This window comes from Herpailurus yagouaroundi, unplaced genomic scaffold (genome assembly GCF_014898765.1).
Source record: "Herpailurus yagouaroundi ecotype Mexico unplaced genomic scaffold, PumYag 188, whole genome shotgun sequence".
NCBI lineage: Eukaryota > Metazoa > Chordata > Mammalia > Carnivora > Felidae > Herpailurus > Herpailurus yagouaroundi.
The window spans coordinates 13945714-13968218 of NW_024412419.1; the positions used below are offsets into that span (position 1 = coordinate 13945714).

At 42.4% G+C, this 22505-nt stretch overlaps 1 protein-coding gene across 4 annotated transcripts in view; it reads left to right on the top strand.

Annotated features, from left to right (window-relative positions):
* Positions 1-15010, top strand: part of KCNS3 (potassium voltage-gated channel modifier subfamily S member 3) — a 39184-nt gene extending 24174 nt beyond the window's left edge. For all 4 annotated transcript variants that reach the window (XM_040496127.1, XM_040496128.1, XM_040496126.1 and 1 more), the window contains exons 2-3: positions 897-1088; positions 13001-15010. In XM_040496127.1, coding sequence (XP_040352061.1) covers positions 13060-14535 — 1476 coding nt within the window. In that variant the 5' untranslated portion in view covers positions 897-1088; positions 13001-13059 and the 3' untranslated portion in view covers positions 14536-15010. The remainder of the gene's footprint in view (positions 1-896; positions 1089-13000) is intronic.
* The last annotated feature ends 7495 nt before the right edge of the window (positions 15011-22505 follow it).

Genomic DNA, 22505 nt, shown 5'->3' on the forward strand with positions numbered 1-22505 from the left:
CCCCCCCCCCCCCCCCCCCCCCCGCGTAGCACATATCATTGATCTGAAAACATGAAAATCAATGGATGGATGCTTAGATCCTAGTATAAATCTATGGGAATGTATCAACATGAGGCACAGCTTACCTTGTTGGGAACTGGACATTTTTGTGGTTTCTTTAATTTATTCAGAGAGAGAAATGTAAATTTGTCCTTTTGTTTTGATACAAATTTACCCGCCCCCCCCCACGCACATGCACACACATACACATGCACATGCACACACACACACACGCACACACGTTTTAACTGGAGGACTCTGATCTAGCTTGTGTAGTCCTTTCTGATCTGTGAAATACAACAATGGACAAATAAAGCAAAATCGAATTTGGCCAGTCTTTGAAATTGATTTCAAATTAGAGCAGCACTGTTAATTCTATTAGGGCAGTCACACTCAGAACTGGGTCTCTGAAATGGATTAAAATGTATTCATTTAGAGGCTTATAAGTATATCCTTGATGAATTAGCTAGGGAAATAATGCTCCCAGAAGAAATTATGTGTGGGAGGTGAATGACCACAGCCCTGTCTCTAGTGCCTCGTGTTATCTTTGGAGGTTTTATTGGCTTCGGGGTCTGTGGAGAGTCCCAAGTGTCCACTACAGTCAAGATCTGAGAGTCTGTGAGCCTGAGAGCAACTGTGAGTCTGGTTCTGGGACTATGATGCCTCTCTATCCATGTGTGCAGTGGGAGTGATGATGGTTCTGTGGTGGGGAGAAGACCACCCACTTCCTAAGATGAGATGGGCCTCTAAGATATAGGTCTAATCAGTAAAACGCCCAGATTGCTGAGTTTGAGATAGAACATGTTGGGTGTGTTTCTTCCTTGGAGCCAAAACTTGACCTATGGTTTCTTCGGCAGGTGAGAGTGATTTCCCAGTGATTGCTTTGGCCCTTACAACCAGAGAACAGGACTCTTCCCTCCTTTTTGGCCACTAAATGCCTGCGCACACCACACATTCCTGCGAGGGAAGAAGGGCGGAGCTTCTTGGATGATCATGGACATTCCACTGGACAGGATGAGGGCAGAGAGTGTGACATCAACACCACAAAGGTAAGAGCTTCCACTGACCTTCTTCTCTGGCCCCCTTACTTATCAAAGGGAGGGCAGAATGAGCCTTACAATGTAGTGACAGAAATGAAGGTCAGACACCGGGGAGACTATTCTGACTCAAATTCACTGGCAGTTGGGGCACGTGACTGAAGGAGGAAAGGAGAGAGCCAGCCTGGGAGGAAATAGGTTGGATTCTTTTGGGGGATGCACGAAGGCAGCTCTGGAAGAATCCGTAGCCCACATTGCCCATCTCCCCTTTTGACATTGATAGTTCAGACATGAGGAAGTAGCACTAGTATTATTGAGATAAAATTCCATTTGTGTCCATTTAAGTCCGTCTGGCTTAAAATGGACTGTGGAGTTGGGTTGGTAAGTCTGGGTCAGGCTGCACATTGGGGGCTTATCAGAAGTAGCTGGCATGGAGACACATTTTGTGTGAGCCGCATAACGTTAGGAACATGTTGGATCAAGTCTATAAAACTTGAGCTATCCCTCATAAAAATCAGGATTTCTGGGTTCTCCTGGAGCACCAGCCCTCTGCTTCCACAAAGGACAATGGACAACAATGTCCTGGAGAGTTCACCACAGTCCCAACCAGCCCACTTTATTTGTTGAACTTACTTGTTTGGCCGCTGGAAGCATTTCATTTCACCTTGTCTGGTCTAGATCATTCTGCTAGCTCTTGGACGAAAGCAGTGATAGATAGCCTTTTAATTCTTCCAGATAAAAGAGTATCTTTCACGAGACCATGGGCAGAAATTAGCATAAACGGCTGAGACTGTAGAGGTGGCAATACATGATTCCGTCCATGGAAGAGCTTAGGGTCTAGTGACAGCCATGGTCAGGTCTGTGGTGGTGAGGAGAGCTGTGAAAACATTATACTGTCTTGTGGTGGATGCTAAAATAATAGTGCCCTGCGGGCTGTTGTAAGGTGAGGGGATGAGGAAGTGGGTGGAGGGGACCTATTAATTTGGCTCAGGTGTGTTCAGATTCTCCAGAACTCCCTCCCCTGGACTCCAGAACTTCACCAGTACAACCACTAGTGTGTGGGTTCCTCCACATAATGTGACTGTTGATAGGCTCCTCTGCTTGGAGGATGAGCTCTATGAGTTACAGGATCCCTGGAGAGGAGCAGCCACACTAACTAGAGGTCCAGATGGAATGAATACAGTTCTAAGAGGACTGTTCCAGGTGGAGGGAGCTGCCTCGCTTCCAGAAAGCTCTTTGAAATTTCATGTATTCTATACACTGGCTCTGGGCATGACCTTCTAGATGTCTCAGAAGTAGCTATTGGTTTTTCAGAATTGCACTATTTTACTGGTTCTAACAACACTGAGTCACGAGGGCCTAAAGCAAGGAACCCTAGCATTTCCATTCCCAAATCCACATAGGGTGGGCTATGCAATGCCACTGACATTTGACCATGCCCTCTTATCTTCTCTGGCCCATTATCTATTACCGATGTTCTTTTCCTTACATGTTACCCACACCAGTACACAGGGAGCTTGCTGGAAGAGAAGATCAGCAAAGGTCAGCGAAGGTGCCTGGGGAGGATACCTCCATTCATGGGTGTGGATTGACTTTAGATTTCTAATTCTGTTTACATCTGCTTGGTTTTGTTTGGAATATTCTCACATGCCATGGGCAGAAATATGAGTTAGCAGGACCTAACCTTTTAAAAAACATTAGTGATTTTTAGGGCTTCTGGGTGGCTCAGTCTTTGAAGCATCCGACTCTTGATTTTGGCTCAGGTCATGATCTCATGGTACGTGAGTTCAAGCCCCACATTGGGCTCTGTGCTGAAAGTTCGGAGCCTGCTTGGGATTCTGTCTTTTCCTCGCTCTCTGCCCTTCCCCTGCTCTCTCTCTCTCTCAAAAAAAAAAAAAAAAAAAAAAAAATTAAAAATTAGTGATTTTTCTTTTACATTTAATGGGATAAAATGCAGCTCTTAAAAGAATGTTCCAAAAAGATGGCAGTATTAATTCTGAAAAATGCCCTATTTGCTTTAATTTGATAGGAGGACTTAACATAGATTTTGGACAAGTGGGAGGGCAGAAGGAATCTAGGTTTTTCTTTACATTTGTGGGATTGATTGAAAAAAGTGGTTCTGCCCCAAAAAATACCGACTTGTGTTTGTTATGCTTTTGTTATTTTTCCGAGCAAAGCCAGAGCATTATCAAAGCCACTCATGCACTTGTGTGCATGTGTATTTGTCAGCCTTGAAAAGACTCTGTTCCGAGAGTATTTTTTAAGTGAGTTTGAGAGCATAAAGCAAAAAGAGAGGGAAGTGGACTAAGAAGAGGTGAGTAAGAGGTTAATGGCTTTGAAAAGCCTTTTACAGGGTGCCACTTGGAGAGAAGATCAATGCAGGTTTTCTTTTAAGCTTCAGTGGATATCTTGGATTTTTGACATCTTTTTCTTTCTTTTTAATCCTGTAAACACCGAGAGGCACAAGGTAGCCAAATACAGTAGATAGTGTTCTCACCATGAGTAATTTGGGTTAGTAGTAGGCAGGGGGAGCGATACAGAAGCCAATGATCTTCTTGAGAAAGAGGACAAAAATAGCAGTTGATTTTTCAGCTTTGCAGCCAAATGCCTTTTGTGCTCCCAGATGTGCCTGATTGGAGACTCCCTGTGTCCTTGGTATGCTTATACCCAATCCCCCAGTAAGGAGTATAGCATTCTTTAATGAGGATGATAAAAAACTCTGTGAATTTAAAAGTCAGCCAGTCCCTCCTGCCTCCCACTTAAATTTAAATACTCATGTTTGAGGCATAGTGGAAAGAGTCTGCCACACAAAAGCGGGATAATGTTGACCAAACTCTGCATCTCAGGTGTCCCTATTTGCAACGTGGGATATAAGATCTACCACTAAGGACTGTTAGAGAATTCAAGGAGGTTCTTCATTCATTCCATGACGCTTCCTCATTCCCTCCTAGTGCCCGGGTACTGCATGAGTTGCTGGGAATTCAAGGGTAACCAACAGTGTGTGTGAAAGCACTTACTACACAGTACATGGCCCATGTACTGTGGTAAGGTGCGTGGTAAATTTTTCTTGAAACATTTTTGATGGAGAATTTTAACATGTACCAAAATAGGGAGAATACTACATTGAACTTCTGTACCCATCACACAACTGCAACAATGATCAATCCATGGCCATATCTTGTATGAGTAAGATACACCTCCCCCACCCCCCACCCCCCACCCCTCCCGACTCTGTCACTCCCCATGGATTATTTTGAAATGAATCTCAAATGTATAATTTTATCCATAAAATTTTAATATATACTTTCAAAAGGTAAGGGTTCTTTTAAAAAGCATAGTTACAATACCATCAGCACATTGAGAAATTAACAATCATTCTTTTATATGATCATGTATCTAGCTGGTACTCCAACGTCCCTGTTTTTCATATTTTTTTAAGCATTTGGCCTGTTAAAATCGGGAGTCATACAAAGCCCACACATTGGATCTGTTTGATATGTCGCTTATCTGGTCTGTGCCGCTTGTCTGTACAGTTTCCCACAGTCTGGATTTCGCTGTGTCACTCACTGCACATGTTCCCCTGAAATCTCCATGTGATTGCAAGTGGCAGATCTAGACTCTCAATAAAATTCAGGCCTGATTTGTTGTTGTTGCTGTTGTTGAAATACTGCAGAATTGTGTATCATGAGGCACATGTGTATCATGAGGCACATTGTGTCTTGTTTCTTTCTGTTACTTCGGGCTTGATCAGTGAGCTCAGGTATTGCCATTCTGATGTAGCTGTGGTAAAGTTCCCCACCAGCTTTTTATCTGGGTGTTAGCAACCCAGATCTGTCATTTCATGATGACCTTGTGAAATAGGGAGATTTTAATTCTATCATTCCTTCTCCATTAGATGGAACCCTATTTTAAAGAATAGTTTTATTGAGATATACTTCATTTACGATACAACTTACCTTTTTAAAATACATAATTGGGGTGTTCTTAGTATATTCATAAGGTTGTACAGTCATCTAATTCCAGAACATTTTTATCACCCCCCAAAGAAACACATACCTATTAGCACTCACACCCTATCTCTCTTCCTCCCAGCCCCTGGCAACCACTAATTTGCTTTCTGTCTCTATGGGTTTGCTTACTCTGGATATTTCATATAAATGGAATCGTACAATATGTGGCCTGTTTTGGTCTGGCTTCTTTCATTAGAATAATGTTTTCAAAACATTATTATCTACAGCGAAATATGTTGTCGTATCAGTAATTCATTCCTTTTTATGGCCAAATAATATTCCATTGAATGGATAGACCATTTTGTTTATCCATTCATCAATTAATGGATATGGACTTTTGGGTAGTTTTCCCTCTTTGGCTATTATCAATAATGCTGCTATGAGCATTAGTGTATATGTTTTGTTTGTACATATATTTTCAGTTCCTTTATAAATATACTTAGGAGTGGAATTGTTGGATCATATGGTAATTCTCTGTTTAACTTTTTCAGAAATGGGCTAAACTCTTTTCCAAAATGGCTGCACCATTTTACATTACCCCTGGTAATGCATGAGGGTTCCAGTTTCTCCACATCCTCACTAACAGTTGCATTATGCTAAAATGCTTACATTATTATTACTTTTTGATTTTAGCCATCCTAGTAGTGGCAAGTGTTATCTCGTGTTTTTAATTGGCATTTCACTAATGACGAATGATTTTCCGTCTTTTCACGGACATTTTGGCCATTTGTATATCTTCAGAGAAATGTCTATCGAAGAAATCCTTTGCCCATTTGAAAGTAAGTTATATGGCTTTTTATTATTGAGTTGTAAGAGCTCTTTATTCTGGATACTAAATCGTTATTGATAATTTATTTGCAAATATTTTTTCACATCATGTGGGTTGTCTTTTCATTTTCTTGATTCTTGTCCTTTGACTTGATAGTGTCCTTTGAAACACAAAATTTTTACTTTTGAAGTCACTTTATCTATTTTTCCTCTTATTTTATTACGCTTTTGGTGTCATAGCTAAGAAGTCACTTTAATCCAAGCTCACAAAGATTTATGCTTGTATTTTCTTATGAGCGTTTTATAGTTTTGGCACCTATATTTAGGTTTCTGATCCACTGATTCATTAACTTTTGTATACGGTGTGAGGTAGGCATCCAATTTTATTCTTTTGCATGTGGCTGTCCAGTTGTCCCAGTGCCACTTATTGAAAAGTCTGTTCTTTCCCCATTGAATTCTCTTGACATCCTTGTTGAAAATCAGTTGACAGTAGATATGGACGTATTTCTGGATTCTTAATTCTGCTCCATTGATCTCCCTCTCTTTCCTATGCCGATTCTACCCTGTCTTGATTACTGTAGCTTTGTAGCAATTGAAATCATGAAGTATGAGTTTCCTGACTTTGTTCTTCTTTTTCAAGATTGTTTGACTATTCTGGGTTTCTTGCACTTCCATATGAATTTTAGAATCAGCTTGTCTGTCAATTTCTGAAAAGAAAAGGCAGCTAATATTTTGATGGGAATTGTGTTCAATCTATAGATTAATTTGGGGAGTACTGCTATATGGGGATGTCTGTACATTTATTTTTGTTTAATTTCTTTCAACAATATTTTGTAGTTTGGGCACAAATTTGTACCACTTGTGTTAAATTCATTGCTAAATGATAACTTTGTGATGCTACTGTAAATGGAACTGTTTTTTAAATTTCATATTTCTGTTTACTCATTGCTAGTGTACAGAAATACAATGGATTTTTGTATATTGACTTCATATTCTGCAACATTGCTGAATTTATTTATTAGTTCTAATACATTTTTTGTGTGTATTCTGTAAGATTTTCTATATACATAATCATGTCATCTACAAATAGAGATAGTATTTTTGGGCTCTGTTGCCGGGTACATCTATATTTGTCATTTTTATGTTTTCTTGATCAATTGACTGTTTTATTTTTATATAATGCTCTTTGTCTTTGATAACAATTTTTGTCTTAAATTTTATTTTGTGTGGTTATCAGTATAGCCACTCCTGCTTTCTTTTGGTTACTGTTTTCATGCTTTTACTTTCAAACTGTGTTTTTCAATCTAAATAAATATTTTCTAGTGTACTATTTTAATTGTTTCTGTTACAATTGTTTTTGAGTTGTTGGGATATTTTTATAAAGAAAAATTTCCCTCTTTAACTACTATATGGTTCTCCTAAGGTATAATTCATGCAGGAAAACAAGATAAATGTTTGATTTCCTTTTTTGTCTCACATTCCAGAGTAACGAGTTGGTACTTTAGTACCCTTCAAAGGTGACCAATGTATTCTTTCTTTCTTTCTTTCTTAAAAAATATTATTATGAACTCGGGGATTTTAACATACTTGATGTGTTTCAGTCTATTGGAGATTTTTTCTTTTTGATGCACAAATCTTTGGCCAGTGTGAGTCTCCAGTTGGTCCTGAGTCCCTTTGAATATTCCCTTGTCCTTCCCTTCCCTTGTCCTTCTGTTCCTCGCTTTCTCATGTAACAAGATAGTCCAGGCTTATTTTGTGTATTTCTTACCCCAGACCTGGGATTGTCTATTTCTCCAAGAAGCCCTTGTTATTTTAGTGAGAAATTGTATTTTGATGCCTCAATCTGCACAAACTCGAGATGTTCATTGCTCTTGACTTGGTGTCTTCAGTTGGGTTCCCAGGGAAATAGACTAAGACAGAAATTTATGTGCAGAAAGTTTGTTGGGAGGTTCCCTTGGGACAAATACTAGTGGGAATTGAAGGAAGTAGGGTTGGGTAAGGAGAGGCGTTGAACTGGGATGAAGTTGTGACAGAAATCTTAGCTGATCCTACGGGAACTCTGGAACTCGGGTGCCCACCTTGAGAAAAAGGTGCTGGGTCGTTGTAGCTTCCCCATACATAAGCCACTGGATGTGAACTTGCCTGGTGAAAGAGTGTGACCTTGGGCAAGGCAGCTCTCTTTGGCTGAGGGTGATTCCCAAAGAGGGACTTAACTGAGAGCCCTTTAGCTATTAACACTTCCAGCAAGTGTGAGAATGAGTGTTTCAATTCTAAAGGGGAAATATAAGTGATGCTTCAGAGCATCCACTAGAGATAGTCATTCTGTTGTAGGTTTTTTCAGTGGAAATAAGATTTTCTTTTAAGAAAAATTAAATTATCAGTCCATAATGATATTTCTAGTTCAGATTTAGGATCATTGGGTTTTTATTTTATTTATTTGATTTTATATTTATATTTCTTTTATTTTGCCCTCAAAATCTTGGGGGATAATGATATTAACATAATCATTTACTTGCTTTAACCTATGTGTATGCATAAAAGTTTCAGAATAATTATACCAACATGAATACTAAAAATATTTTAAGATTTCTATACTATTTTGTCCTATGGTGTATACCACTGTGGATGTACAGTCAGATTATTGAAATTAAATTAAATTTAGAAAACCTTGAGGGGCACCTGGGTGGCTCAGTTGGTTGAAGGTCTGACCTGGCTCAGGTCGTGATCTCGCAGTTCATGATTTTGAGCCCCACATTAGGCTCTCTGCTGTCTGCCTCTCAGCGCAGAGCCTGCTTTGGATCCTCTGCCCCCCTCTTTCTGCCTCTCCCCTGCTTGCACTCTCTCGAAAGTAAATAAACAAATGAAAAAAAAACCTTGGAATAATTTATCTCTCTGAAGTTACTGACCAACTTGATATACAGTAAGGTTACATTTTTAAGGATTGTCTTTTTTAAATTTAATTTTGTTTCATAATTATGTAAAATATTTACACAGTTCCAATTCCAGCTTCCAACACTGTGCCCTATATCCTGTTCCCTCTCTCCCCATATAGGGAGGCACTTTTTTCATTTTTGGTTTATCCTTTTGCCATTTCTTTTTCTTTACATACGCATGTGTGTACAAGTGTGTGTGTGTGTTCGTATGTGTGTGTATATGCATGTATATGATGTATGTACACACACATATTTTCCCTTTACTTAAATAATATATCCTAGAAATCACTCCATTGCGCATATATATATATATATATATATATATAGAGAGAGAGAGAGAGAGAGAGAGAGAGGAGAGGGAGACAGAGGAGAGGGAGAGAGACCGTAGTTTATTTGGCCAATCTTCTATTGATGGCTGTTTGGATTGTTTCCAGTTATGCAAGTGTTTTTAATTTTTGTCTGTTTCTCTTTGGAGAGATTTCTAGAAGAGAGATTGCTGGGGCAAAGGGTAAATGCCTGTACAGTTTTGCTACATCTTGTCAAATTCTCCTCCAAAAGGGTTCCCCTTCATTTTGCATCGCCCACCTCTCATCACCCACTTCCCCACAGACTCATTAATAGAGGATGCAGGCCAATTTTTGGATTATAGATCACATGAACATGCATAAAGGAAATGCTTTAATGTATTTTAAGTTTATGTATTTATAAATACACATAAATGTGTATATGCTTACATCTATAAATAAATGTATACATTTACATATATAAATAAATTATAAATGTGTAATTTATATTAATCATAAATGTACATAGATATGTGTAAATATACCTTTGATCTGGTGAATGTGTTCTGGGTAGGAGTAAATGAATGGCTGTTAAATAGATGCTGGTCTGAAATAGGAAACTTGGAAATAATGATGTTCAGTATCTGCCTTTCTTTATGTTGCTTTAGATGTGTGAGGCAGAGTGTTGTAGAAAGCCCTGGAATTGGTGTAAGGAACCCCAGCTTGCGCCTCTGTTCTAACCCTTAATAGCTGCATTATGCCCACTTATCTCTTCTGATCCTGCCTCCTCATTGGCAAAATCCCAGAGTAGTAGTGAGGGACACATGACAGAAGGGATGTTTGTGATTGGCAAGGGGCTGTCTGCATGCCAGGGAGCCTAGCTACCGAAGGTAAGGTGAGAACTCTTTCTTCCCTGCCCCCTGCTGGCTGCTGTGGGATGGACACAGCCAAGGAAACCAACCCTGTCCTCTGGCCTCTGTGTCCTGGGACATCTTAGTTTGCCCTCTGAGCTCAAGCATTGGACCTGATCTGGAGATGCTCCCCTTTTCCTCTCTCCCGAAAGCCCCCAACAGGAGCCCCTTCTTTTACAACGTGTGTTGGTTTAATGATCAGACTTTGAGGCATGAGTGGGCCTCACGAAGGGCTCTCTTTCACCAGCACAGAGCGAATGCCAAGCGAGGAGGACAGAATGGGAAGTCTGGCATCAAGGGCGATAACAGGGTCCTGTAGAAAAGTGCCCGCAGAATGATCGGGAAGTGGATGACACACCCCCTGAGACCGGCTTATGCACGTGTGTCATGAAGGCAGGCCCTGGCATTCTATTGCTGGGGCTTTCCAGAAGAGCCAAAGAGATGAAAAATAAGCCACCCGAAGAAAATGTCCATTAAAGTCTTAGTGCCAGCTTAGCTAAAACTAGGTCCTTGGAACATTTTACTACTATACTTGCCATGAGCTCAAGCCTGCTGTTAGAGATCTGAAGTTCCATAAATATTTGGACCAAGCCAGGAGCTCTGATTTAGGCCCTTCAAAGAAGATATCTAACTAAAAATAGAAAGCAGAGGCAGAAAAAAACCCAAGTATTTTGAAGAGGTCAGCAAATCTATTAAATGGCATGTCAAGCTATGCTGTGGTCTCTGGTTTCATGGGAACACACTCATGGGAGCACATTCGGTTAGTGTCTCGAGAGCGAATGCCCATGCATACTTTATGACTGTAGGCTTCCTCCTGGGCTGGATGGCAGAAGGCTGGACTTTAAGGCTGTGTTCTCTGGTGCATCCTTTTCAAAGGAGGAGTCTCTTGTCTCACCCACAGCCTTGGCTTTTCGTAAACACAAGGGGCAAGAAATTCCTTCCTGATCTTTTTGCCTCCTCTAGTAGTGTCCCCGTATCATCCACTTACTGCAGAGTAGAAAACACATTCTTGTTTTGCTTTTCTACTTTCCTGTCCTTTTTTTTTTTCTTTCAAATTAATCACCAAGTACTGCTGATTTGACATTATAAACTTTCCTTGATTTTTGTCACTTCCTCTTTACAGACACCACCACTATGTGAGTTGGGGTCTTCTCCCTTCCTCTCACCTGTTCTGTTGTAGCCCTGTCTCTTTGGCCCTGAACTTTCACCCCAAGCAGACCCCTGCTCCACTGTCAGTGGGGTCTTTCTAAGTCACCGTTGGCAAAGACAGCTGTGTCCAGTCATTGATTAAGATTGTTTAGGGGCACCTGGATGGCTCAGTCGGTTAAGTGTCTGACTCTTGATTTCAGCTCAGGTCATGAAATCATGGTTTGTGGGTTCGAGCCCTGCACTGCGCTCTGTGCTTACAGTGCGGAGCCTGCTTGGGATATTCTCTGTCTTTCTCTGTCTCTCTCTGTCTTTCTCTGCCTCAAAATAGATAAACATTAAAAAAATAAAAAATAAATAATAAAAAAAGATTGTTTAGTGGTCTTGCTTACAGGTAAAGTCCAGACTCTGTAGACTGATATACAAGATTCTTCCCAATCTTGCTTATGCCCAACCCTTGGTGCCAACTGTTGGGAATGCCCATTCCCCTTGTTTGGTCAACTCTGCTTGAACTGTTAATGTTTGAGCCAAATGTAACCAATGACAAGGGTCATTGCTCTTTTCTCAATAAGCCCAAAGATGCTTGACTCATTTCTGTTATAGCATTTCCCACATTGCATTATTGGATTATAATAAGGAAGAAAGTGGATGGAGGAGAGGGTGTATATAGTGGGAGTAGCATGGATTTGCATTAATCCAACCTGGGTTTAAATTCTGGCTCTACCATTTACCTATACTGTGATCTTTGACTCAACCTCTCTGAGCATCCATTTTTCTGTACACATTCTGTAAAGTGTTGGCAGGATTAAATGGCATCGTGTCTATCGAAGCATCTAATAGCACCCTGTAGGAATTTAGTATATGATAGTCTCCTACCTTTCTTTTTTCTGCACCATTTGCTCTGAGGAAGTATCATTGTATTGGGTGATAGTCAAAATCTATTACTTTCTCCCTGAGAAATGGATCTGGTACATCCTAATTAGTGTCAGAACTAGAAACAGGCAGTATGTGCTGGGCCAGTATAGACTGGGTATCTATGGGGCAATTGGGAATGTGTGGGGAACTGTCTGCGAGGGGAGGGAGCAGGAGAGAGAGGAGAGTGTTTGTATGAGGAAACTGATAGTGCAATTAACTTATAGAGGTTTCCCCAAGTCACTGTCTTCTCTGTGGATGTACCTGAAACACTATCCCATGAAGTGTAACTATATCTTTAAGATGTAGGGTACTTAAGGACAGGGAGATAATTATATGCTCTTGATTGTCCACATCCAAACGTAGGAATGGGGCTTTCTCTTAAAGGAGTGAAACATGGGAGCAGAAGGGGAAAGCTACATCTTTTATAAGAGCTGAGCTGAGCCCCCAATCACGTGTGGGTTGGGGGCGAGGGTCAGAGCAGAGAAGAGAACTGTTTGTGAGGGTGCATGACTGAGACCTGGGCACAGGGAGAGGTGAGCTACAAGTCAGGCAGCAACCAGCCTGTCACGTTTGAACTGAGCATTGCCAAATGCGGGAGCCTCATGGTTGAGACTGGGGATGCTTGTATTGTGTAAGTGATCCACAAGGCGTTGCTTTTTGGGGGCCTGGAGGTAAATTTTGTATGCTTAAAAAAAATAAAGAACTAAGAATGAAGGTTCATCAAACTTAGATGGCAGTCTTCTTTTTCCTAAAAAATGGATCCATCAACCCCAGTTTTTGGAGAACAATCTGTTTTGTGTTCATTTTCTTCCGGTTAAAATGCATAATGCTTTTTCCTTCTTATTCCATTTCCTGCTTTGCTCTTCACGTAGCCCATCATCCTGGAAAGGGCAGATTAAAAATAAGCTTGGCAAGGCACAACGGGGCAGCGCTAATGCCGTCTTGTGCTCCTTCCAGGTGCAGCGTGAACTTCCTCATCTCCCTTCCCATCCAGCTCCCTGCCTCCTGTATCCACCATGGTGTTTGGTGAGTTTTTCCATCGCCCTGGACAAGACGAGGAACTTGTCAACTTGAACGTGGGGGGCTTTAAGCAGTCCGTCGACCAAAGCACCCTCCTGCGGTTTCCTCACACCAGACTCGGAAAACTGCTCACCTGCCACTCGGAAGAGGCCATCCTGGAGCTGTGCGATGACTACAGTGTGGCCGATAAGGAGTACTACTTTGATCGGAACCCCTCCTTGTTCAGATACGTTTTGAATTTTTATTACACGGGGAAGCTGCATGTCATGGAGGAGCTGTGTGTATTCTCATTCTGCCAGGAGATCGAGTACTGGGGCATCAACGAGCTCTTCATCGATTCCTGCTGCAGTAATCGCTACCAGGAACGCAAGGAGGATAACCACGAGAAGGACTGGGACCAGAAGAGCAATGACGTGAGTACCGACACCTCCTTTGAAGAGTCGTCCCTGTTTGAGAAGGAGCTGGAGAAGTTTGACAAGCTGCGATTTGGTCAGCTCCGGAAGAAGATCTGGATTCGAATGGAAAACCCAGCCTACTGCCTGTCTGCCAAGCTCATTGCCATCTCGTCCTTGAGCGTGGTGCTGGCCTCCATTGTGGCCATGTGTGTACACAGCATGTCAGAGTTCCAGAACGAGGACGGAGAGGTGGATGACCCCGTGCTGGAAGGTGTGGAGATCGCGTGCATTGCTTGGTTCACTGGCGAGCTTGCCATCCGGCTGGTCGCTGCTCCCTGTCAAAAGAAATTCTGGAAAAACCCTCTGAACATAATTGACTTCGTCTCCATTATCCCCTTCTATGCCACCTTGGCTGTAGACACCAAGGAGGAAGAGAGTGAGGACATTGAAAACATGGGCAAGGTGGTCCAGATCCTCAGGCTTATGAGGATTTTCCGAATCCTCAAGCTTGCCCGGCACTCAGTGGGACTTCGGTCTCTAGGTGCCACCCTGAGACACAGCTATCATGAAGTTGGGCTCCTGCTTCTCTTTCTCTCTGTGGGCATTTCCATCTTTTCTGTGCTTATCTACTCTGTGGAGAAAGACGAGCAGACATCCAGCCTCACCAGCATCCCCATCTGCTGGTGGTGGGCCACCATCAGCATGACCACTGTGGGCTATGGAGACACACACCCAGTCACCTTGGCCGGGAAGCTTATCGCCAGCACGTGCATCATCTGTGGCATCTTGGTGGTGGCCCTCCCTATCACCATTATCTTCAACAAGTTTTCCAAGTACTACCAGAAGCAGAAGGACATTGATGTGGACCAGTGCAGTGAGGACCCACCAGAGAAGTGTCACGAGCTACCTTACTTTAACATTAGGGACATTTATGCCCAGCGGATGCACGCCTTCATTACCAGTCTGTCTTCTGTGGGAATTGTGGTGAGCGATCCCGATTCTACAGATGCTTCAAGCATTGAAGACAATGAGGATGTTTATAACACAGCATCCTTGGAGAATTGCACAGCAAAATGAGCAGGGACATTTGTGCCTGTATCTTGTGTCCCTTCCTGACGTTAGGTTAACACAGCTTTATAAACCTCAATGGGTTCGTTAAAATAATTTAATTCTCAGGGTGTACCTTTCAGCCATAGTTGGACATTCATTGCTCCAAAATGATAGAATCTTCTTTATTTTTCTCAGTAAAGTGAATTAAATGCCTTGTTCTGAAATTTATTTTTTACAAGAGAGAGTTGTGATATGATTTTGGAAAAAAAAAGGGTAAATGGGACTGGGTGGGATTTATTGCTACGGCTTATGTATCATTCTGTGTTTGTCATCTACTCACATTGAGCTAACTGTAAATTACTGACAAGTAGAATCAAAGGCCCGGCTGACTGAAGACTCCATGCATGTAAGATCCACAAAATGAGACAATGCATGTAAATCCATGTTCACGTTCTAGACATGGAAATTAGGAGCCTAATAAACTTGCCTAATTCAGTGTGGAGAATGTCTTGGTTGTACGTTTTTACATCAAGTAAGTATATTTCAGGATGTTCAAACTTGGTCTGGAAGGGAACTGCTCTTTTTGGAGCATCAAGAGCCCTTTCTGTTAGTTTCTGAATTTTGGATACACATCTACCATGGGCTAGTTCTTCTGTTCAGTAGACTGGTGGTGGTGGTGGGCAGCAGGCAGAAGGATCATTTCCGTGATGAAACCATGCCGTCCAGGGTATATTGATCACACGTGTACAGGTTTGGGACATACTCAAGTTGCCATATGTGAATGAAGCATGTGCCCTTACAGATATGTTTCTAGTGTGTATTTTGTGTTTTATAATTTCTCCTGTTCAGATAAAACCTCATCACCTGAAAAGTATGCAGAGCAGAGTAAATCTCCACATTCACAGGCAGAGATAGACTCCATGAGTGGAAGGAAGGAGAAATGGTGTCCAAACACACAGATATGATTCACTATGGCCAGAGGAGTGAAACTGTAATCACTGGGAAAAGCTATGCCAGGAGCTATAAAATAAGCCACTACTTAAAAATAGCCTTCGAGACAGTAATGTCTGCATCTTATGTAAAAGCCCCTCATGATGAAAGAAGACATACATATTCATTTCCAGAACAATTCCATCCCATGTGGAGACAATGTAGTGAAAAATCTTAATTTTGGAGATGTATGTGACTCTAACTCATGCTGTCAGACTGAGTCCTTTCCCCGAGATCTTTTTGAATGGAAAAGCCGCCTGGATTTATTACCCTACTTCCTATGTCTGTAGATGCATTTCATTGAAAGAAGGACATTGCCTGTGGGTTATCTGATGAAGATAACTCTGACTCATCTCTCCTCTTAACGTTTCCGTGACTTCTGAGACGGATATAACTGAACAGAGTTTACAGTCACTTTTAAATCTGGAGGTTTATTCATTCATGTGTGTCATCCCCTGCCCATTTGAAAAATCTTTCTTTTCCCCCAAACGCCTTTTTGATGTTGGTGTAAATATAGTTTTGAAGCATAGCAATAGAATTTGGGATCCAGTTTTATTAAAGATTTTCCAATTAGTAGTGAAGTAGCTGAAGACTGCTTGTATAGTAATAGTAATAGTAATAGTAATAGTAATAGTAATAAATAGTAATAGTAATATTAATTACTATAATTATTACAATACTACCAGTCTAGTAGTGAAGTAGCTGAAGACTGGTAGTATAGTAATAGTAATAGTAATTAACAGTAACAACAATAGTACTAGTAATCATAGTACTAGTAATAATAGTAATACCAGCAACAATAGTAATAGTAATAATAGTAACAGCAATGGCACTGGTAATGGTAATGGTAATAATAGCAACAGCAATAATGATAATTGGCTGCTATGTAAGTGCCCCGCCTGTATCATCTCACTGATTGCTTACAACATCACTATCGGCAAGGGTTTGTTCCTGTCTGCATTTTTAAGATGAGGAAACTGAGGCTTGCAAGAAAAGTGCCAGTGCACACAGTGAATGATGGAGTCGTGCCGAGGACCCCAGGATCCAGGTTCCAGAGGCTGTGCTTTGAACACTACATCACACTGCCTCCGGCTCCACTGTGTTGGGGAGTAGATTTAAGGACACATCAGGGCAGAGTTCATCTGAACAGACAAAGAGCAACCAACTGTCGGACTCTGATCTTTCCAGGATGTGAGTCGAAAGGGGAAAATGCTGGCTATGTACCTGTCCTCTCCTGACCCACAAAGCAGGCACATTTGTTTACAGAGAAGAGTTTTCTAGAATTCCCTTGAAGCAGAGGCAGACTGTGAGGGTGCTTCCTGGGCACGAGTGAGTGGCAGGCACAAGAGTTCAGGAATGTCTCTCAGCGGGTGGGTACTGAAGGAGAGCTAGAATCCTGTACCTTCTACCTGAGCTTTTCTGGTTGGAGCAGAACAGGAGTTGTTTCTGCCTATAACTTGAATTAATTCCCTGATGGTGGCTTGCCAGGGCACTCTGCAGTGTGTGCCTGCCAGTGGTGGTAGCAGGCCTCCCTCTGGGCTCACTGGCTGGAAGCCTCTGCCCCGGAACCTTCTCACCTCAGTCCCCGCCACGCTCTTCAGTCAAAATCCCTGCCGGGTCACTGGGCCTCTAGTGACACAAAGCTGCAGTGCCTTTTTGGGTGTATGCCTCTCTTAGCTTTCCCACAGTCCGTGCAGGTCACCTGTTGTTCATCCCACGTGGTGAGATGGCGGGTTCCTTCTTGCCTAAGGGTTGAGCCAGCTGCTAAACGCCCACTGCACAGGTTTGCTGGCCTGTGAGTGGGGACTGAGGGGCGGAGGAGGAAGCCAGTCAACCCGATCGACCTACCTCTGGCACCGCCTGTTGTGGTGTGATCAGTTCTGGGCATTGGGGTCCCTTTGAGTGGGACCAGGCCACTTTGAGAGAATTTGGTCTTTTAGTTCTTTCAAAATCCTTGTCCCTACCCTGTGACCTCCTCTTCCATGTCCTCAGATTTGTTTTACTGTCTCAGCTTGCCCAGGCTAACACTTGGCATTCCCTGAGTGCTTCCTGGGACAGGTGCTCAGGGCGGGAACTGGGAATAAAAGACAGAGATATGGTCCTTGCCCTCAGGGAGACTTTGGGCTACAGCTGACATGTATTTGTACATGTGTGTATGTGTGTGAGAGAGAGAGGGCTTCCTGGAGGAAGTCATACCTGAGCTGTTTGGGAACTGTAGTCTGAGATCCTGGTGAGTTTGGTTCAGTTTTAAAGATAGAACCTTCACTGCCACTGGATGGATCCCAGCTGCAGACGGTGCTAATCTCTGCCTTTGGGGCCTCTCTTTCCCCTCTCTGGCAACCACCACCCTTCTTTAGTTAAAGGATCTTCCACCTTTAGATGTGATGGTCTCCCCACCCCTTTTTTTCCTGTGGAAGTTTAACCATGCCTATGTTAGTCACAGTTGCTTTTGTATATGCCTGAGCTCATCCCCTTGTGTTGGTTTTATATTTAACTTAGAATTTGGGGGGGAATTGATATTATCCCCATCTAGAGCAGGGCACAATGCTGTGCATTGTCTTGGGGTTTATGTGCCCTGGTTAATATTGGAAAAACATTTTCTAGCATTCAGAAAAGGATGATTTGCACCATATGACATTGTCATTATTCTATCAGTTTTTAAAAGTCTAGAATAACAGCAGCTTCCATATGATTCAATGCGATATTGGGGGTTTGCCTTATGTCAGCAAAAAGGTATTTCTCACGTTCTTAGGCAAATTTGTGACTGGTTGTCTCTGCATGTCTGCTTTAAGGAAGAAGTGGGCATCAGGAAGCTTGGGGATTGGGTATCAGCACCAGGGCTAACGAGCTGTGTGATCAGGAGGCCCAGCAGCCAGCCCTTCTCTGAGCTTCTTTTCTTCGGTTGGATTTAAGTGTAATAATCACCAGAATCCTTTCTGTCGCTGACATTTATGTAATCTACTTTGTTTCTGCAAACTAGCTAGTTCCCCTCTAACTTTGTTTACATTAGAAATTTACATAGCAAAATCAGATTTTAACCTGCCAATGAATTGGTCTTATTCTCTGTCAGTGGAGTCCTAACCAATGAGATCTTCTTGTTGAGGACACAGGGAATTGGCTTGCTCTAAAATTTAGGTTACAGGGGCACCTGGGTGGCTCAGTCGGTTGAGCGACTGACTTCAGCTCAGGTCATGATCTCACGGTTTGTGAGTTCGAGCCCTGCGTTGGGCTCTGTGCTGACAGCTTGGAGCCTGGAGCCTGCTTCTGATTCTGTGTCTCCCTCTCTCTCTGCCCCTCCTCCATTCATGCTCTGTCTCTCTCTGTCTCAGAAATAAATAAACATAAATTTTTTTGTAATTTAGGTTATTAAAGACATTTGCAGAGCCATTTCTTTCACTTCATCTGGTGACGAGGAGTAAAGGCCCCTGAAATTGCTGGAGGGTGATGTGGGTAAAAGTTCTCCTGAACATCAGTAGATCCATGAACTTGATTTGCTTGGAAGTCACCCAGTGGCTTAACCTTTGGTCGTTTTGGCATCTGACAGTTTGCCCTTCTCGGGAAGAATGCCAAAGCATTTAGGAACACAGGGGAATGGAGGGGTAAGCTGAGAAAGAATGCACACAGGAGGGCTAAGCCAGGAGTGTGACAGCTCAGAGGCACCTGGGAGGTCATCTGGCCCCCCTCCCCACTTAACAGATGAGAAAGAGGAGTGACAGTGACTCACCGGAGGCCGTGCAGCTCGAGGCATAGAGAGACTAGATCCAGACAGGACCACAACCACAATGCATTGCTCCCTCCCTGCCTCCTTCCCTACCTACATTTTATTAGAAAAATTTCAAACATGTACAAAAGTTCCGAGCATAGCATCATGGAACTACATGTACCTACCATATGTGAATATTATCATCTCATTAGACGCTCATTTCCTCTCTTGCTCAACTCATTTCCTCTCCAGTGTATTTTGCAAGCAAATGTCAGGCATATCATTTAATCTAGAAGTATTCCAGTAAGTATCTTTAAAAAAATACTCCTTCTAAACACAAATGCAATGCCATTAATTAAACTAAAGATTAACAATTTCTTTTTCTTAAGTTTTTTTTTTAATGTTTATTTTTGAAAGAGACAGAGCATGAGTGGGGGAGGGGCAGAGAGCGAGGGAGACACAGAATCTGAAGCAGGCTCCAGGCTCTGAGCTGTCAGCACAGCTGACATGAGCTGTGAGATCATGAACCTGAGCCAAAGTGGGAAGCTTAAACGACTGAGCCCCAAGTTTGTTTTTCTTTTTACAGTAAACTCTGCCCAACATGGGCTTTGAAATTACAACCCTGAGATCAAGAGTCACATGCTCTACCAACAGTCAGCCATGTGGCCCCAAATTAACAATTTCTTCTGTAATATTTTTTTCTAATGTTTATTTTTGAGAGAGAGAGACAGAGTATGAGTGGGGGAGGGACAGAGAGAGCAGGAGACAGAACCCGAAGCAGGCTCCAGGCTCTGAGCTGTCAGCACAGAACCCGATGTGGGGCTTGAGAACCCACGAGATCATGACCTGAGCTGAAGTCAGACGCTTAACTGACTGAGCCACCCAGATGCCCCAACAATTTCTTAATAATATCTAATATCTGGTATCAGAAGGAGTTGCATAATTGCTAGGCTCCAGTTACTTGGCATTTCTGAACACCTGGTTCAGGTAAAAGAATTCCACAAATTATGTGTTAAAGCATCACAGGGAAGCAGGGAGCCTCAAGGAGTAATGAAAATGATTTCTGCTGAGACCCTCAAATTAGTGAGACAGATTACTGTTTCCTCAGTTTTTAAAGATCTCTGGAGGCTGAGAGAACACACCTTACAGTTTACATTTAAGCGAACAGTTACCAAAAGTGCTTAAAAATTCATTTGTCTTTGCTTCACACTCGCTGAAGGTAGAAGCGGTTGCTAACTGCCCCGGAACAAGGAATGTCTGTGTTCCTCAAACCTATCAATTTCCATTCTGTACTCTCTTCTCCTGCTGTAAACAATCCCAATTTTGAGAAATGTATTTGCTTTTTGTTTTCCCCAGGAAAACAAGGAAGATATTTATTAGGTGTTACCCAAGTTGACCAACATCCAAGTGAGGTTGGTGGTTTAGTAGAGGGTTTAAATGATGTTCTTGAGTATTAGTTTCCTATGGCTACTGAGATAGTATCACAAACTCCTAGTGGCTTAAAACAACAGAGATTTATTGCCTCGTAGTTCTGGAGGCCAGGAGATTGAACTGAGTTTCAGGGGCTGAAATAAGGTGCTGTGAGGGCTCTGCACTTCTGGAGGCTCCGGGGGGTAGAGTACATGCCATGCTTCGTCCAGCCTCTGCCTACATTTCTCGGCTTGTAGACACATCATTCCTGTCCCTGCACCCGTGGTCACATTGCCTCCTTCTCTTCTGTGTCACACTTCTCTCTGCCTCCCTCTAAAGACACTTGTGATTACATTTAAGATCCAGGGTAACGTCCCCAGGTCAAGATCCCCAATTTTATCAAATCTACAAAGTTCCTTTTGCCATATAAGGTGACATTCACAGGTTCCAGGGTTTAGGACCTGGATATCTGCAGGGGTCAATATTCATCTTTCTTCACCAAGGTCACACAGCTACTAAGAAGCCTTAATTTTAATGGCGTGCTAATACAAATGCATCACGTTGGTTGGGAAAAAGGAAGAGTGCCTGAGAACATGGGTTTTGGCATCAAACAAACTTGAGTTGTAATCCTAGCTTTGTCTGTGATCATAGACAAGCTCTTTAATCTCTCTGACCTCAGTTTTCCCATCTGTATTTGGGGTTGATACCGACCTTCTTACACAGATAGTGTAAGGATTAAATTGGCTGTCTCTCTATAAAGTGTCTGGTGCAGTGCCTGGCATACAGCACGCACCCCACAAATGGTCTTCCGTATGTAATCGTGATGCAAGACTCCTTTAGGCTTATCTCAGGCGGCACTCGTGTAGGAGCAAGTATGTTTCCGTCTGATTGCAGTACACTAATGAGATTAGATAGAATTTGATGTGAAGACATTTACGGGTGTCAGGAGAAAGGTAATTTATGAAGTATTATTGTGTCAAAAGACATGAACCTAATTCGAAAGTAAGAAATGTACATCTAAAATAGAAGAATCACACTTCATGTTGGAGCAACTTTTAAGTGGATTGTAAACGTTTCCTGAAAACAGAAAACATCACTGAGATGCAATAGGTTTGAAGATAGGAAACAGCACTGGTCCCGGAGTCGGAATACCTTTGTTTGCATTCCAGATCTGTTGATGGGCTTGGGGAAGCCACCTGACTTTTCTAAGCCTCGGGGTCTCAATGGGTGAAAAGAGAACAGCAAGATCATGGCTGTGAGGATGTAAAAATGCTTCACACATGTTCTAGTAACACTTCATGGGAAGGAGCTATCGTGAGGCCCTCTTTCCCTGATAGGAAAGACAAAGAGCAGAAGCAACCACTCTTGTGTCTAGGATGAGTTTTACTGCATCATTAAAAGAAAATCAATGAACAGAACATTTGGTTCCTGAAGCGCTGTGTAGCTTTATTTGAACACAGCTTTCTTCCTAAATGAATCCTGCCAAGTACCAACGTGAATATACATTTTATGGAAAAGCTCCATGGTGCTGTCAGGCCAGATGTATGAAGCACACACAGGGCCCCTTTTCCAGTAGCAATTACCCGATGAAATTGTGCCTTGTCTGCAGCAGGCAAACCGGATCTGTTCCCATTGGAGTAGGGAGCACGTGCTATGGTATTTATAAACTGTAAACGATGTTTGTCAGTATGCACAGCACATGCATTCATTCCTGACTGCTGGCAAGAAATAACCGCATCGGTTCTGAACAGCTAATGATGGATTCATAAATTCTGTCAGCAAATCTGTGGCCGCGAGGGATTCTCTCCATAAATGGTGAAGACTCTAGCACGTGCACTTCTAATCCTGCACTGAACAGAGTGTAAGGCTCTGGGTCAGACACCTGGCTCATTCA